At 52.0% G+C, this 17190-nt stretch overlaps 1 protein-coding gene across 2 annotated transcripts; it reads left to right on the plus strand.

Moving 5' to 3' along the window:
* The first annotated feature begins 182 nt into the window (after positions 1-182).
* Positions 183-17079, plus strand: PIGO (phosphatidylinositol glycan anchor biosynthesis class O). 2 transcript variants are annotated; one of them, XM_059874105.1, is made up of 11 exons: positions 184-263; positions 710-1203; positions 3114-3257; positions 4339-4462; positions 5449-5608; positions 6780-6953; positions 8758-10327; positions 10830-11033; positions 11305-11507; positions 12283-12353; positions 12951-17079. In XM_059874105.1, the coding sequence occupies exons 2-11, from the start codon at positions 711-713 to the stop codon at positions 13069-13071; spliced, it is 3264 nt and encodes a 1087-aa protein (XP_059730088.1). In that variant the 5' UTR covers positions 184-263; position 710; the 3' UTR covers positions 13072-17079. The 2 variants fall into 2 exon arrangements, with proteins under 2 accessions (XP_059730089.1, XP_059730088.1); XM_059874106.1 differs by lacking the exons at positions 12283-12353; positions 12951-17079 and having other exon boundaries at positions 183-263; positions 11301-11482.
* The last annotated feature ends 111 nt before the right edge of the window (positions 17080-17190 follow it).

The following is a 17190-nucleotide window of genomic DNA, read 5'->3' on the forward strand; positions in this document are numbered from 1 at the left end:
GCCCTACAGTGCGTGACTGTGCGTTCTCCACAAAGAGCTCCTTACAGCACAGGGCGGGGAGCGCCTCTGTCGATTAATTAATTTCTAGATTAATTAAAACAACATTTTGCCGTTTTAAGTGTGCCTCGGCTGCCATGAGGCGTGGTGGGACCTCCTGGCCGCCAGAGGGCGCTGCCGCCCCACGCCGCTCCCCGCCGTGCCGCTCTAGCGCGGTCGGCGCCACACGCGGCGCTTCCGGGAGCGACGGGCGCCGGGAGCCGCAGGTGGGACGGGACGGGAGCAGGGTCCGGGGCCTCAAAGAGGGGCTGTAAGGGGCTGGGGGGTCGGGAGTGGAGTCTGGGCTGCGGGGGATACAAGGGTGATGCGGGTCTGAGGTGGCGGACCGGGAGTCGGGGGTGCAGGGGAGGGGCTGGGGGTGTGTGAAGGGGAATGGGGTTTCGGGAAGGGGATGAGGGTACCGGGGAAGGGCAGAGGGTGCCGAGAGGGCGCCGGGCAGTCGGGAGGGAGCAGGACTCGGCTCCCGTTCAGGAGGGGACATAAGGAAGTGCGTGGGACAGTTGCCGGACACGGAGTGGGACCAAGTAAAGTCAAGGCAGGCTGATGGGGGTTACTGCCAGATGTTGGGCCAGGAGTGGGTGCTCGTAGGGTGGGAGTGGTGCCTGCCTAGGTAGAGCCGCTGGGGGCTGAGCCTGCCTGTCCTTCCCTCTAGGATGCAGCGGTGGCCAGTGGTGCTCTTCCTGGCCTGGGTTTGCTTTCTCTTTTTTGCTGGTATCGGGCTCTTCATGAGCGGCTTCCTGCTCACCCGGATCGAGCTTGCCAGCAGCAGTTCCTGCTCAGACCCACTCGTGCCTCCACTTTGGGAGAGGCAGAGCCTCCCACCAGGCTCCTGCTGGGCTCCCCAACGCTTTTCCAAGGCCGTGCTTGTCATCATCGACGCCCTCCATTTTGATTTCGCCCGCTTTGACCCCGCCAAGGCCAGCCCGCTGCCCTTCGAGAACAAGCTGGGTGTCCTGCACCAGCTGACCACCTCCCAGCCCCGCCATGCCCGGCTCTACCGCTTCCGAGCCGACCCCCCCACAGCCACCATGCAGCGCATCAAGGGCCTCACCACCGGCTCGCTGCCCACCTTCATCGACGTGGGCAGCAACTTTGCCTCCTACGCCATCCAGGAGGACAACCTGCTGGCACAGCTGGTGCAGAACGGTGAGTTTGTGGCCTTTAGCTCAGGCAGGGGAGCTTCAGGCATATGCCTGTGTTTTTTCACAGGCATAGGAATAGGTTGCCCAGGGAGATGGTGGAGTCACCCTCCCTGGAAGTGCTTTAGATGCTTTCATATCTTGTGCTGGGTGGTGTGGTTTAGGGTTTATAGTGGTGGGTGGATGATTGGATTGGATGGTTTTGAAGGTCTCTTTCAACCTTCATGATTCTGTGACTGGGGCTGTTCAGCCTGGAGAAGAGAAGGTTACATTGCAGCCTCATTGCAGCCTTCCTGTACCTGAAGGGGGTCTACAGAGAAGATGGAAATGAATTCTTTGTCAGGAGCTGTAGTGATAGAATGAGGAACAATGGGTACAATTTGACAGAGAAGTTTAAATTAGATATTAAGAAGAAATTCTTTACTGTGAGGGTGGTGAGACACTGGAACAGGATCCCCAGGAAGGTTGTGGATGGCCCATGCCTGGCAGTGTTCAAGGTCACGCTGAATAAAGCCTTGAATAACCTGATCTAGTGGGAAGTGTCCCTGCCCATGGGAGGGGGCTGGGACTAGATGATCTTTAAGGTCCCTTGAATCTCTTAACATTCTGTGATTCTATGACTCTGTGTGGGCAGGACAGCAGCCCACTGGCACAGGGCATGTGTAAACTGCTCAGTTTAACCTGTATTCCAAACCTTGATTACTTTCTTCCTGGGAAGGGCATTCCTTCCACAGATCCCCCCTGTGACCTGATTCTTTCTCCCTGCTTAATGAGTTACCTAAGGCAGGGTTGTCATGCAGGCAGGGCATTGCCAACTTGCGTTGGGAGTGAGAAGTAGCTGTGACCATGACTTCATCATCTTCAAAGATGATGAAAAAGCAGGTGAAAGTGGCTGCACTGGTGGTGTTTGTTCCAAGGTCACCCCCAGGAATGCCTATAGGATTGCCAAGGTTGTGTTGTGTGAGGCACATGACAGGGGAGGAGCCAGGTGTGCCAGGTGGTGCCAGGTGTGCTGTGGGGGTGTTCCTCAGGCAGCAGCCTGCCTGGACAGCTGCCTGCAGCTGTGAGGCAGCAACCTCATCCCATTTTCATTGTGGTTTGGTGCTGCTGGGGGTGCTTAGTGCAGCTGTAAAGGGCTTGTTATGGTGGGATAATGGAGTAGAGGGGAGAGGACAGGCCACAGGGGTTTGTTACCTGGAGAGACTTCCTCCCAAGGCTCAGAGTGAGCTAAGGCAACGTGACTTTCTGTGAGCAAGGTGGGCAAATGCAGTGAATCATCTGAGGCAAAATGATGATCACAGTATATTCTGTGGCAGAGTAGCAGTCTCAGAGAAAAAGGTTCCTTGCTTCCAGGCTGAAGAGGCTCTGTGGAAATACAGCTGGCTGATGGCAGGCAGGGCAAGGAGAGCAAGCACAAAGGGAAGCATCAGTGTTTTTTGCCTTCTCTTTTCCATGTCTGGAACGCCACCACCATTTTGTTTAAAAGCCAGAGCTCAGGACTCACATCTTCTACTCCATCACCTGCTGCCTTGCATTTTGCAGTGGGGTCACAGGCCTTGGGAGAGCCTTTGCCTGCTTCAGGCTGCACCCTGTGCACCCACCTGTGTTTTGGTGGCCCAGGAGTCTTCCTGCAGGGGAGACGTGTCAGGTCAGCAGTCCTGAGGTTATGCAGTGGCTTTGGTGTGCGGGGCACTCATGGGCTTACAGATACTCGTGGGCTAGTCTCTCCCCATATTTAAAGTAATTTACAGACAGATGGTCTTTTTTTTAGTGAAAATTTTCATTTTGAGTGTGGGTTGGAGAGGAGCCATTGCTCCAGATCCTGACCTGGGTATGCCCAGGCTCTTTGTATTGTTGTAGTAACAGCACAACCCAGGAGGGCTCCATCTCTCATTGGTTCCTTTCTCTCTGGCTCAGGAAGGAGAGTGGTCTTCATGGGTGATGACACGTGGGAAGGACTCTTCCCAAAGAAGTTCTTCCGTTCCTATTTCTTCCCTTCATTCAATGTGAAGGATCTTCACACTGTGGATGATGGGATCCTGCAGCATCTCTATCCAACTGGTAAGTAGCTCTTTCAGCAGGGCATGGATAAACCTTGTCCTAATGTGTAATCTACTGCAAATTCGAGGTAGGGCTGGAGGATTTTTTCTGTTACAAAGGAGCACTGGGCAGTTACACACTGCTACCCTAGGATTACAGTGCTCTAGCTGGGTTTCCACAGATAAGCCAGTTCTTGGAGCCCACAGACCATTTCTGTAGATACCTTTCCTCTGTCTGGGACAGAATTCAGCTTTTTGGGATGAGGTTAGACTTCTACATCTGTCTTACAAAATACACTGTCAGGATGGAGACAAAGAAGCACCTTAACTTTGACATGTGGCTGCCTAGGCTGGCACACAATGCTCTGGGGAAACACAAGTTAGGAGCCTGAGACACAACACTGCTCTCAGCAAAGCATTGGTGCTTCCTAGTCGTGGGAAGAAGATGAAGCATGAAATAGGTGATTTCCACCTCCCAGGACCAAGGGACATGCTCTTTTGTTTTTCTGTGTCTGAATACAAGTCGGGGGTGCAGTGGCCTTTCACAGGCAAGTCTGTTCCTTATGTGAGAACTACAGGTCATCATTTAACTTCAGATATGTTGGTTTTCATGTGTCAAGGCCCCGAAGCAGAGGGGAGAGGCCAGGGTAACTTTCTAACTAGGGACTGTGTTGGTGTGTCATGCCCATGTCCTGGGATGCAGAGGGGCACATTGATGAGTCCAACCTAAAATATCTCCAGGGAAGGACGGGAGTTCTGGGTTCTCCTTTTTCTGAGCATACCTTTGTTTCAGCTTAGTCTTGAGGTAAGTTCAAGATGACTTGGGTGACATTATACTGTTCCCCTCCTGAGGGATGGGGAGGAAAAACCAGGGATCCTGGGATGTTTGCAAGGCTTTGAGGTCCCTGTGCCATTGCGCCCAGGAACCTCTGGTGAAGAGTATGCCTGACTTAAAACCTGCATCCATTTCCTCAAGAGCTGGCAGTGTCAGTGGCAGGAGGGGAAGAAACAGCAATATCCAGAGGCAACCATGAAATTCTGGCAGGAGGATCCAGGCTTAGAATTCCAGGCTGGTGCGTGATAAGTTTGCTTTTGTTCTGCAGTGGACAGCGGTGAATGGGATGTGCTGATTGCTCACTTCCTTGGCGTGGATCACTGTGGGCACAAACACGGACCTGACCACCCTGAGATGGCAAAGAAGCTCACCCAGATGAATGACATGCTCAGGTGATCAGCGTGGCACTGAGGGATTGCTAGCTGGCCTCTTCCTTCAGCCAGGCTGGTGAGATCTTCCCAGGGAACTGACAGATGCAGAGGGCAACAGGGAATGCTTACTGAGCCTGTTAACATGAAAAACAACTTTGGCCAGCAGCAGCTGGAACCCCAGCTATGGGCAGTATTGCTTGCATAGATGAGTGTTGAGAGGTTTGGTTCCATACGTAAGGCTGCCCTCAGGTCTTGCTTCTCTACCAGACCATGAGATGATAGTGCAGCTGGAGTGTAACTGAGCCTCTCTCTTTCCATCTTTAACATGGAGATTGTCCCACTGAGGTCTGGCTAACATGAGAAGCAGGTGGAGGACCCTGGCTAGGGAATGAGTGCTGCTGCATTTATCACACAGAACTATGAGCTGTACCTTTGAGACAGAGAGCAGGATGGGATTCAGTCGTGCAGATGTGTCTCAGCCCAAAATGCTGCAGGTTTTGATTCTTAGGGCTGCTTTTAAGTTTTGCTGCTAGAAGGAGTTGGGAACTTTCCCTGCTGTATCTGAGAGCGCAGCATATACTGTGTCATACCTACTGCATCCTTCAGGGACTAATCCCTGCTTTTTTTCCTTTGAAGTGGGAGATGTCACACATAACATGATACATGACCCAAATAGAAGCAGCCTAAAATTTCATTTTTGTCAGGAGCCTTTCTTCTGAATTGCATTTTGTCACAATCCCTGACGGCACTTTTTGCTGGGGATCCAAGCAAGATTGCTCCACTCTGTCTTAGGGTTCTGAATTTTCAGTTTGGCTTTAGAGCAACAGTTTAAAACACCCTGGACCCTGGCTTGTTACAGTTCTGCATCAGCATTTAGTTTTGCTCATATCTGTTTGTGAGCTTCACCTCTGTGGTGCAGACAGCCTTGCTGGGGAGATGTCCTCTTCCACCTAGGCTAATGGGGCCCTTGCCCAGGGAGGTGTTGACCTTCTTTATCTCGGTGGCAGGTCCTTGGTGGATCACCTGGGGAATGACACTCTTCTTCTGGTGGCTGGGGACCACGGCATGACAGAAACTGGAGACCATGGTGGCGACAGCGAGAAGGAAGTCAATGCAGCACTGTTTGTGTACAGCAGGACACCCCTGTTTGGCAGTGGCCCTCCAGAGGTGAGGAGCTGACTTTTAGCTATTCCTGCCCCAGCTGGTGCCTAAAAACTGTATCCTGGGATTACAGAGAGTAACAATTTGACTGGGATTTTTTAGACTGAGAGGGATGGGGAGTCTGTCATAGAATCATGGAATAAGCTGAGTTGAAAGGGACACATCAGGATCATCAAGTCTAACTCCTGATCATGCACAGGACACTCCCAGGGATCATGCCGTGTTCCTAAGAGCATTGTCCAAACATATCCTGAACTCTCTTTGGGCTTGGTGCTGTGACCACTGTCCTGGGGAGCCTGTTGCAGTGCATGGCCGTCCCCTGGATGTGAAGAACCTTTTCTTATTATCTAGCATAAACCTCTCCTGACACAACTTCAGGCCATCCCTCAGGTTCTGTCACTTTTTACCACAGATAAGAGATCAGTGCCTGACCCTCTTCTTCCCCTTGTTAGGATGTTGAAGACCACCAGGAGGTCTCTCCTCAGTCTCCTCCCAGCTGAACAGACCAAATGACTTCAGCCACTCCTCACACAGCTTCCCCTCCAGACTGTTCATCAGCCTTCTGGCTGTCATTTCGATGCTTCCTTATAGCTTAACATCTTTCTTATATTCTAGTGTCTAAAACTGCCCCCAGCACTTGAGGTCATCCCAGCACAGAGCAGAGCAGGACAATCTCCTCCTTTGGCCGGCTGTTGATGCTGTGCCTGATGCCCGACAGGACAGGGTTGGCCCTCCTGGCTGTTAGGGCACTGCTGAATGACATTCATCTTTCCATCATCCAGGACCTCCAGGTCTCTTTCCATGGTGCTGCTTTCCAGACTTTTTACCTTGATTGAGAGGAGTGGGAGGTCTGTCACCTTGTCTCTAGAGGGCAGTGGAAGGGCTGACACAGCATACAGAGGACTGAAGTGTTTGGAATGCATGTTTAAATCACTACAGCTGTGAGGGGTGCTTGTGTGGGGCCAGGTGAGCTGTTGGACAGACAGTGCCTTCCCCATCAACCTGCAGCTCCCAACGGGCATGCTTCTCACCAGAGGACTCTTGAGGAGAGTAGAGCTGTGCCTCTGCCTGGATTCACCTTTGAGCAAGGATGTCTTCCCCACTGTCTTCTCAAAGGACTGAAAATCTGCATTGCTGTGTTCTCTCTGAATTTCTGATTCCTCCCCTGTCTCTCCAGGAGCCTGAAACCATTCCCCAGGTGAACCTGGTGCCCACTGTGGCCCTGCTGCTGGGAGTGCCCATCCCCTACAGTAATATTGGGGAGGTGATGGCCGAGCTGTTCGCTGGGGACAGTGATGCTGTGTCTGCAGCCTTGCAGCAGCTCTCAGTGTATCACATCAATGCCAAGCAGGTATGGCCTGTGGTAAGCCTCCAAATGGACTAGAGGGGAGAAGGAATGGGTTTTTAAGCACAAACCTCTTCTGTTCGGTGGAGGTGAGATGGTGACATGCTGTTAATCTGCACGGGGAACTTACTTTACATTACATCCTTGCAGTGTTGGCTCCAGTAAAAGACAGCCCCATTTTCCCTGAAGAGAAATGAGAGCCACCTGTTTAGTGCTGTAGTATGGAAAATACTGTCTGGGAAGGTGGAGGGTGGCTCGACCCAGATGGTCAGAAGTGGTTTAAGTAATAGGGGATGATGGTTCCTCAAGTCTGAAGATGACCAGAGGCAAGTGTTGTGATTGGAGATTTGAAAGTAAAAGTGGGGATTTTGATGCTGAAGGAGAAACAGTGTTAACAAATAGACTATTCTAGATTAGTGGAAACAGGAAAACAGTAATGAAAGACCAAATAAAAAAAATAACCACATAACAGTTAATACTAAAGTAGGATACTGAAGGAGCAATTTACACAAAGCGCAACAAAATACAGAACCCCAGGAGTAGTTTTACAAAATTTGAAAGAGACGCTCTACATCAGGTACAAAAGAAGCCTAGGCAGTGGGGCAGGCTAAGTGAGAGCCTCTGTGGATGATGTGAGGGCCAGCTGTTATGGCTCTGGTCATGCTACAGAGCCAGCTTTGCCCCAGGCATTGCACGGCATGCATCTCAGCTAAGGGCTAGTCTGCCTTTGGGGGACTCTGGATTGCTGGGAGCACGGGAATAATTCCTCCAGTGCCCAACCAGCTCCTTGGAGTGCCAGTTGGACACCGCTGGTGCAAGCCACCGAGGAGCTGAAGAGAATGATTGCTGATGGGAAGGCAGAAATACTCAGCTCTGTAATTATAGAGCAGCAGAGTGCTCTGACATTTAAAGATCATACTGTATGTTGGCGCCCATTAATCACTGAGGATATCCATCATCACTTGTTAGGATTTAGCCTTATCAAGTTGTGCCTGTTTAAATATTTGCACTCATTGTTTGAGGAGGTTTCTGGCTCGATAATGGTGGTGTTGAAGAAGCTGTGGCATTCCAGGGAGGCCTGTGAGAGAGCCAGTGCATGTGTGTGCCATACATGGACATGGGCAGACTGATTCTGACTGTGCTCTGAGACAAATGGAAGGTGTGTGAAGTTACGGGTGCAGTGCAGGACTGGAGAGATCTAAGCAGACAGATGTGTGTGGAGGTTCTCTGCCCTGCTAATGCCGCTGTAACACTTCTTACATGACTTTGGGATTGTAGCTGCCTCTGTTCATGTCATCTTGAACTAGAAACCTAAAAGAATGAGTTTCTCTTAAACTATGGTCCAGTGTATTAATGAGCTATTATTTACGAAAGTGAAGCAGTTTGGTTTCATCCACTATAAGTTTTTTAATGTGATGTTTTTCCTCAGATAAAACTGTAAAACTCAACATGGGGTGCAGATAAACAAGTCATTAATAGTAATGACTTGGCCTTCTGGAGGACATTTGCGTTATTGCTGCCAAAGACTCCATAAAAGCCCTTACGGGGCTCTGCACTGCATTAGCAGAGGTGTAAGCTGCAGGAGTCATCATGGCTGTCGCTAAGGATGCATCTCTTGAGAGGGATGTCAGTTTGGCAGAGAGATTGAGTTTCCTGATGGTGACATCCCTGAGTGATACAGCTGCGGACAAGTCTGCCTTGGCAGGGTTTGGTAAACTGGAGTTATTTCCATCATGAAGGGACAGTGTGAAGCAGTGAATTCCATTTCCTGTTTTCCCTGCTGTCTGATCCTGTATCTTCTCTCTTGTAGGTGAATCGCTTCCTGCAGTCCTATTCACTGGTGGCTCAGGACCTGCCAGCAGAGCAGCTCCAGCACCTGCAGGAGCTCTTCTCCAGTGCTGTGGAGGAGCACATGCAGCTCCTGACCCAGGTGCAGGGGACAACAGTACCTCCGGAGCTCAAGACAAGGCTGGGAAGCCTCATCAGTCGCTTCCAGCGCTACTTGCGAGAGGCACGAGCTGTGTGCACCCAGTCCTGGGCCCGCTTCCACCCCCTGCGTATGGTGGGGGGCTGCATCCTTATTGCTTCCTCTTGCTTGCTCTGCTACATGGCCTCAGAGCTGGCCGCATCCTCACAATCTCTCTGTCGCAGCTGCCTCCTGTACCCGCTCTTCTGGGGCCCTGTGGGGGCTGCTCTGCTATGGCTGGTCCACGTTTTCACCCAGGAGGGGCTGGATCTACTCCTGGTGTCATCATGGGCAGCCGCTGCTTCTCAGCTGGGTTTTTTCTGGCACTGGTGGGGCCAGCATCTCAAGAGAGCCCGTTTGACAGGCAGTCAGCCACCGTTGGCCAGTGGTGGCCTCAGACAGAGGCTGCGAGCATGGCTGGGGCTGGCCTTCCCCATGGGCATTCTGTTCTTCCGCTGTGGAGCTATGTTCTCTGACAGCTTTGTTGTAGCTGAGGCACGGGTAGCCCCATTCCTGCTGGCCTCGCTGGTGATGTTGCTAGTAGGGAAGCTCCACTGGGATGGTCACCTGACTATGCCAGAAGGTCCCAAGCAGCAACTCCTTGGCATTTCTTCTTACCGGAGAGAGATCTGGTACCTGCTGTGCCTCGTGGCCATGCTCCTGGTCTGCGTGCGCCTCTCCAGTTTCTTCCACCAGTGCCGTGAAGAAATCCCTCAGTGCCGGCCCTCTGTTTTCCTCTCCCCACTTGCCAGCCTGAGAAACACACGGGCCAAGAACCTCTTCTACCTCCTGTGCGTGGCCTTGCTGGCTGGGCTGGTGTATGCAGTGCAGAGCTGGCTAAGGCACTATGGCAACCTGAACAGTTCGGACCCCCTTGTGCTCTTCGTGCGCTGGGGTTTCCCACTAGTCGTCCTTTGCATTGCCTGCTACTGGGCCGTTGCCTCCAGTGCCGATGACTCTCTTGGCAAGCTGCAGGAGCTGGTGCAGGTTGCAGTTGTTGTCTTTCCCAGAGCTATCTATGGACTAGCATCCATGGGGCTGCTGCTCCTGCTGTGCAATCCCATGACGGTGTTTGCAAAGGACACACGGGAGTTGGCAGGTTCCATTGTCACTCCCTATCTGGGGGTCCCTGGCTCCGAAGTCGACTTCCTCCACGTCATCCCTCAGATCTACAAGAGGATGCAGGAGTCTCAGAAGAGCCGGCTGGAGTGGGGCAGCTGCAGGGCCACTGTTGCAGCATACGGGCTGGGCAGTGTGTACTCAGCAGCCTTGGTCATAGCCCTCACCCTGCTGGGCTTCCTCTTGATACTTCTGCACAGCGAGCGGCTGAGCTTTGCCTTCTTGCTCCTCTTCGTGGAGGCCTTTGTGCTGCTGCACATCCACACATGTGCCAGAGGCCTTGCTGGAGATGCTGGTGAGTCTGGGCTCAGTAGAGCAACCACTGGATGTGTTACCTGGGCTAACCTGTGGTGACCTTGCCTTAATTCCAGTGGGAGAAGCAGGATCTAGTTTCTAGTCTTGGGAAGGAATGGTGTACTGATCCTCAGTATACTCTTAGTTTTTTTAGAGCTGCTTAAATCCCCTAGTAGAAGAAAGATGCATGCAGCAAGGATGTGAACATAGGAGGGGGAGGAGTGTCTTGGGTCAGGGAAAGGAGCTCTCTTCTTCCCGGGGTGTGAACAGTCACCTAACCCCACTGCTTCTGACAGAGTGCAGTAGCAAGGCTAGTGGCACCAGCAGAGGGAATGCTGGCCCTTTGCTGTATCTGTGGGGGGAGCTGGACTGTTTCCTGTTTCTTAAAAGAGCCAGCATGGAAAGGGAACCTGGGAAAAAATGTCACAAGGCTTTTTTTGACCTTATTCCTTGATGCTGATATCCCCACCCCCTTCCTCTGTTTTTGTTTTTTATTCCTTCAGAGCTGTTTTCAGTGCCGTGGTATGCAGTGATCTCCTGGCTCCTTGCTGCTTCACAGTTCTTCTATTCCACAGGCCACCAGCCTATCTTCCCAGCCATCCACTGGAATGCAGCCTTTGTTGGCTTCCACCTTGACCACAGCACGAACCTTCTGCCTGCTGTCCTGGTGGGAGCCAACACCTTTGCTTCCCATATCCTCTTTGCAGGTAAATAAATTTCTTTCTGGGCTGTGGAGCCTGAGCAGACACAGCTCACTGCAGTGCCTTGCCTGGGGCTCTGCGGGTTGAGCACGAGGCAATAAAGGCTCCAGCACCAGCTGAGCCGTAGCATCCTTGCTGTTCCCCTTGTGGGGCCACAGCAGCCTGGCCTGGAGCTGAGGTATGTGCTTCCTGCACATCCAGGGCAGGATGGCAGAGCCTAGACTGCTCCTCACCACCTGGGCTCTGATAACTTCATGTGCCTTTGATTTTGAGGTAGTTGGCTGCCCACTGCTCCTCCTGTGGCCCTTTGTGTGTGAGATGTCCAACTCACAGAAGAAGAAGCCCAAGAAGGAGTCCCGGGAGGAGCTGCAGGAAGTGGAGGAGCGCATGATGGAAATGAGGCTTCGGGAGTCTCCAGAGGAGTTCTCCTCTGCTCTGCTGCGGCTGGGATTGAAGTACCTCTTTGTCCTTGGGGCACAGGTATGGGCAGAGGCAGGCTGTGGGAAAGGTTGCATAGGAGGAAGTTGGTGGGCTGTGATAACAGTGGGGCACTCTAATGAGAGAAAGGGGTCAGCCAGGGCACAGACAGGCCCTGGGGTGGAGTGTCTGGTTGCAGGTGGAAGAGCAGGTCCCTTCTCAGCCCTGCCATTTGATCTGTGCTTTGGGAAGGGCTCCAGCATGGAAGCTGACATAAGGATTAGCATGCTTTTTATACCCATATGCCCAGAGCGGTAATGTCTGCTCAGGAGCTGCAGGGTTGTAATCGTTCTCTCTGTCTTCTTTAGCATTCCTATCTCACACCAGCTCTGGTTTTCAAATGTGCTGTGATGATGTAGGAAGCCAAACACCAGAAATTTTAATCCTGTGCAAGAAATGAACAGTTTTCTGGGATTTATCTCTTCAAATCATTCTCCTGTGTTGTCAGACCAGAGACAGTGCAAAGGAACAGGCAAGCCCTGCAGCAAAGAGCAGCAGCGCCCCTCTTAGTGAAATAGGTCAGGTTAGCCACAGTGTGAGCCCTCCCCTGTGCTGCCCCAGCCTGGCCCCACAAGGGCCTTCAAGTGCCCCAAGCTGCTTGTGTTTCCTGACTTGAGGATATCATGGAAGGAGTCCTCTTCAGGATGCTCATTCCTGATGTGTGCTGTGCCAGCCTCTCAGGCATGTGCAGTTTAGTACCACCTTCGGATATGAATCTAGTGCCCAGGAGGTCTCTCCAGAGTCACCTGTAACTTGTTTTTCATGATCTTTCCCACAGCTTCTGGCCTGTGTTTGTGCAGCTATGATCCTCAGGAGACACCTCATGGTTTGGAAGGTCTTTGCCCCAAAGTAAGTCCCAGAAGTTGCTATGATATGGAGTTAAGACTCATGTCCCTGACACCTTGGCTAGAGTTGACAGACAGTATGGAAGAGACCTTGTGATTGATCATTGAATGACTCATTGCCTAGTACTGGTTGTAGGAATATCCCTAACTCCTGCTTGAAATTCAGAAGCTAGACTTGAGCTAGAGCCTAGAAGTTTCTCTTCATCTGAATTTCCAAGGACACACAACACAGAGCCCGCCTAGAAGCTGAGAATGTTGTAGTCAGAGAGTCAAAGGTAAGGATACCAGATGAGAAGTGATAAACCCAGAAATGCTGAACCAGCAAACCTTTGAAGCAGTCGGTGTGAAAGGTGGCCTCAGCCTCTGAGAGATTCACAATCCCATCTGAGTTAACAGGTCCTGAGTGGCCTCTAAATCAGACAAGTGCTTGGCTTACAGGTTTCAGGCAGCAACTGCTGGGGCGTGAATGTAATTCAGGTTTTAGGATGTGGGATGCTACCAGCCTCTCATTGTCAGGAAAATCAGTCAGCTGGAGGGTAGCAGCCTGTCTCTGTAGTCATGCTGGCTGTTGTGTCCTTAACCGCATCTGTTGTGCCTGCAGGTTTCTCTTTGAGTCGCTGGGCTTTGTGGTGAGCAGCATCTGCCTCTTGCTGGGTATCTCCCTGGTGATGCGTGTGGACTGTGCCGTCAGCACCTGGTTCAACCAGCTCCAGCTGAGGTAGCCCTGGAGGCGTGGGGAGCCTGACCTGCTCGTTGGCCCAGGCTGTGCTTGTCTCCTTGCCTCCCTCGGGCTGGCAAGGATACACGAGCCGCCAGCAAACGAGTGCCTGCCGACAGCAGTCAGGGATTATGCCCAGCTCCCTGCTGCTGTGCTGAACAAAAGGACTGGAGCCAACTGCTCCTGGCTCATGGGGATGGTGTTTCTCAGCAGAGGAGGTCAGAGCTCTCACTGGGCCTTTGCTGGCAGCAAGAGGACTCTGCTGCAGGAGCCCAAGAAGCAAAAGTCCTGAAGTGCTCCTCTGGAGAAACACCAGCAGGGGCTTGCTGGTACTTCCCTGCCATGATGTGCAGCTGGTAGGCTTCAGTGGCCAGCAAGGTTTCACCTCGACTGTGCAAAGACTCAGGGGATGGAGCCAGCTGAGGAGGGGAGAGGAGGTTGGAAGGGGAGGGAATGTCCCACAGCCCCCACTTGTTTTCACGTGCTTGGTTTTCCTGCTGGAATCACTCTGCACATGGTTCCATGCAGATGGTTCCTGGACCCTTGGTGGCAGCTACTCCTCTGTAAAGTCAGTCAGTTGCTCTGTAGTGAGGCCTCTCTTGCCCTGCACTCAGTCCCACTTTTCTGATTCTCCTCAGCCCCTATGAAGTGCAGTGGGCAGCACTCTGGGCTGCCTTTTACAGCAGGCTTAGCTTGGGCCAGTTGTAGCAGGGACAGCTGTGTGCACGACCAAGAAATTCTCCACTTCTGTTCTCAACCTGTTGGGTCCCTGTGGGCTGGGTGGTAGCAGCCAAGGCTCTTGATCTCTTCCTACCTGTGTGCTGCTGGATGCTGGCTGTTTACTGTGAACAGTTAAGATGCAGGAGGATGTAGTGACAGAATATGGGTTCACTCCCATGCTGGGCCTCACCAGCAGGAAATAGGGAGTAGCTGGAGTAGCTGTCCCAGCTGCAGGAGTAGCCTTGGTGTGATCTCCAGAGCCTGAGAACAGCTACTTGAAAGCCTGGAGCAGGCACTAATTCTTTTGGGAAGTGGTTTAACTTACTGGTGTCTGTGTGTGTGTGTTGGGTGCTGTGGACCAGATGCAGTCAATCACATCCATCATCCCATGTTGGGGGCTTGTCTCCCACTTGGCCTTGGCATTCTCTGTGAGACTTCATATCATGAGTAAGCTATGCCAAACATGCCCTTGACTGCTCACAGTCAGGAGGCATGGTGTTTCTTTCTTTATGGGCACAGGTAGAGGGTGGTGACCATGGTGCCTGGCCACATCCCAACTCAATTCCTCCTGCAGTTTCCATTGGAACTGGGATTCCTTACTGCCCTGAACCACTGTGTGGCATTACTTGGTGCTATGAAACCTTTTGTCTCTTTCCCCTCTGGAAAGAGACAAGGACTGCTTGCCTGGGATTTCTGCAATGATAATTGCCCAATCCCATTAATTTTTAACTCATGCACCATGACTGCCCCTGTTTGAGTTCCTTACTGCAGACTGTTAGCATAACTCCAAGCTCTTCTTCTCCTCTGCCCTGCAGAGTCCCAGGGAAAATCTCTCTCATGATTTAATTTCTTGCCATTTTTCCCAAGTGCCCAGTTGCTGTGGCTCTTGAGAGCAGGTGGAATTTTGTATTTTACCCCTGGAAAATGCCTGCTCAGTTGCAATTCCAGGAAGGCTTAACTGTTCTTATATTAGTTTTCCATTGCCTGGCCTGCTCCTGATCTGCTGGCTGTGCTCTGCTACCTCAGCCTCTCATGTCCTCTGCTCTGTGGTCCTGCTCAATTTCACCTGTCACAAGCAGGGACTGGTTTGTAGCTGGCATCACACCCTGGCCTGCCTCACTGCCTGGATGCACAACAACAGTGCTAGCACAAGGAAGGGGTAGTGAGAGAAGCTGAAAGCTGCAGTAATGCATCAGCCCACAATTAAAATGGGCTTAGGCACCCTTAAAAATAGGCTGTTTCCTGAAATCTGACTGCATGGTGGCCATATGCTTCTGAAGGAACAAGGGGTGCATCGATATGGGGAAGAGGAAGGGGGTGGAGGTAGCAGTTACCCAGTAAATTTTCATTTAATGTGAGGTTAATCTGGATAACACACATTGCTAAACCTCAAGGCTGGAGCTCAAGTTGGTCTTGTTGTAACCTCATAACCTGGTCAGGAGCTTTCTGCCTGCCTCTGTGCTGGCAGAAGTCCCTGTGGTCACTGATTGTGTAGGACTGGCCCCTGATATCCCCACAGCTGCCATCCAGGCCCCTTGGCTTCCATCTCTGGGACTTGTTTCTCCTTTCAGTGGTCACTCCAGTGCAGCTGAGCCTTCCCATGCCCACTGTCCATGGCTGGAGCACTCACATGGGGCTTGGGAATCCTGTCCTCACCCCTCTGTGCCACTCCTCTGCCATGTGTGGGCTCGTGGTCCGAGGAGGCCAGGGAGAGTAGAGGGAACAGCAGAGCTGTAGCCTCATCAAAGGACACACTTATCTCACCAGAGACTAAACAAAACTTGCAGTAGAAGAGCTGCAAGTGCATCCTTGTCACTGTGGAGATGCCATGGAGTGCTGGCTGCCTGGACATGGCAGACTGGCTGCTACACCAAAGATTTCAGATTCACGAAGATGAGTTTTCCAAGGGCTGGAGATGCTCTTGCTTCGTTTCATTGACTGTTTCAGTCCTTGTCAGCCTTCCTCAGCTGCCCTCAAGCTGATTGTTTGGCTGCCATTCTTCTGAGCATGCTGGGGATTACAGAGTTAATGCCAGTCCAGGGCCTGGTGACCTTGGAGAGATCATGCTGCTGATACTGGAGCAGACAGGGCTGTATTTGCTAATTTAAAACCCCAGGAGGGGGTAGCCTCCTAGTCCAAACCAAGGCTCTTTGGGAAATCTGGAGTGTTGGGGAGGAGGTTTTGCCCCACATGCCTCCAAAGAGGGCATAGGGCCCCACTTGGCTCTCCTAGTTAAGTTACTCCAGGATACAGGGACACCCCTGTGTCCCTGGGCTGAGTGTGACAGGGGACAGTGCTCAGCTGAGCAGTTTTCATCCTGCACTCCATAATCTTTCTGCACTTTGGGCTTTGCAAGTGTTGTACATGTGTTTCTTGGCAGGGGAGAGCCATTGGGAAACTTCTCTGGCTCAGGCCCATGGTGTGTCCCATGGTCCTGGCACAGAACAAAAGTTCAGTTGTGTCTCTTTTTTGCTGTCTAGAAAATAGTGACCAAAAGCTGCAGCCACTGTGAAGAGTTGTGAGTGTTGGGAGCACCCACAGCTCTGGTCCGTGGGGCTAACAGATCCCAAGGGATGGCACTGTTTTGGGGAGCTCAGGGCTCGTTCCAGCTCTGTTCCCACAGCCATTCCTCTGTCCCATCTCTCTCTGGTTTTCCCTCAACTCTTCAGGCTGCTTTTTTATGCCAAGGCACAGTCCCACTCTCGGTGTGCATGTCCCCTCTTCCCCTCAGGAAGCAGCAGTGCCAGTGTGTGGGAGCAGGGCTGGGGAGCCCTGCTCTCTCCTCTGAACCCTGACTCAGTGCACCATGTGGCTTGGAGCAAGATTGTTCTTTTGTTTTTTATTAACCTCTTTGTACCTCAGTCCCTCATTTGGGGGAAAAAAAAAAAAAAAGGGGATGGACCCAGTTGTGGAAAGCAACCTGGGAGCTCTGCATGCTGCATGGTGCTACACTCTCCTGGGTATCTACATATCTGGCTGTCAATGCTTTCATTCACATCCAGCAGCTACACCTGGAAGGTGGAAGCCATGCTCAAGTCTCTGCTGGGAAGCACAGCCTTTTTCTTTTCAAAAAACTCTCCAAATCAGGCAAGTTGGCTGTGCTTGTTCACCTGGGGCCCTGGGTACGGCACGATCGACCTCGTGAGGCAGGCAGGAAGGGGTCGGTCCGGTGTTAAATTGCATAATTAATTAATCGGGAGTAGGGGGGAGGCGCGATTTGCTGTCCGAGGGTGGCACAGGGCTCCGGGCAGCTGTGAAAATGATGTCTGCAAATAAAACAGAGAGCAAAGGAGAGCTGTGTTGCCTCATTATTCCATCCCTCTCCCCAAACCATCTGGGGTCTCATTCATAGCGACCTTCATCTATAATTTCCTTCTGAGGGGAAATGGAGGGTTAGGCACCG

Source organism: Haemorhous mexicanus, chromosome Z, assembly GCF_027477595.1.
Source record: "Haemorhous mexicanus isolate bHaeMex1 chromosome Z, bHaeMex1.pri, whole genome shotgun sequence".
NCBI classification, from domain to species: Eukaryota; Metazoa; Chordata; class Aves; order Passeriformes; family Fringillidae; genus Haemorhous; species Haemorhous mexicanus.

What these genes read in the sequence shown, in the direction of transcription:
- PIGO (XM_059874105.1), top strand. Translation starts at nt 711, where the DNA reads ATGCAGCGGTGGCCAGTGGTGCTCTTCCTGGCCTGGGTTTGCTTTCTC. An exon ending in TTGGCAGTGGCCCTCCAGAG is followed by an intron (nt 5,609 to 6,779) that starts GTGAGGAGCTGA and finishes CTGTCTCTCCAG; the next exon opens with GAGCCTGAAACCATTCCCCA. An exon ending in TTCCCATATCCTCTTTGCAG is followed by an intron (nt 11,034 to 11,304) that starts GTAAATAAATTT and finishes ATTTTGAGGTAG; the next exon opens with TTGGCTGCCCACTGCTCCTC.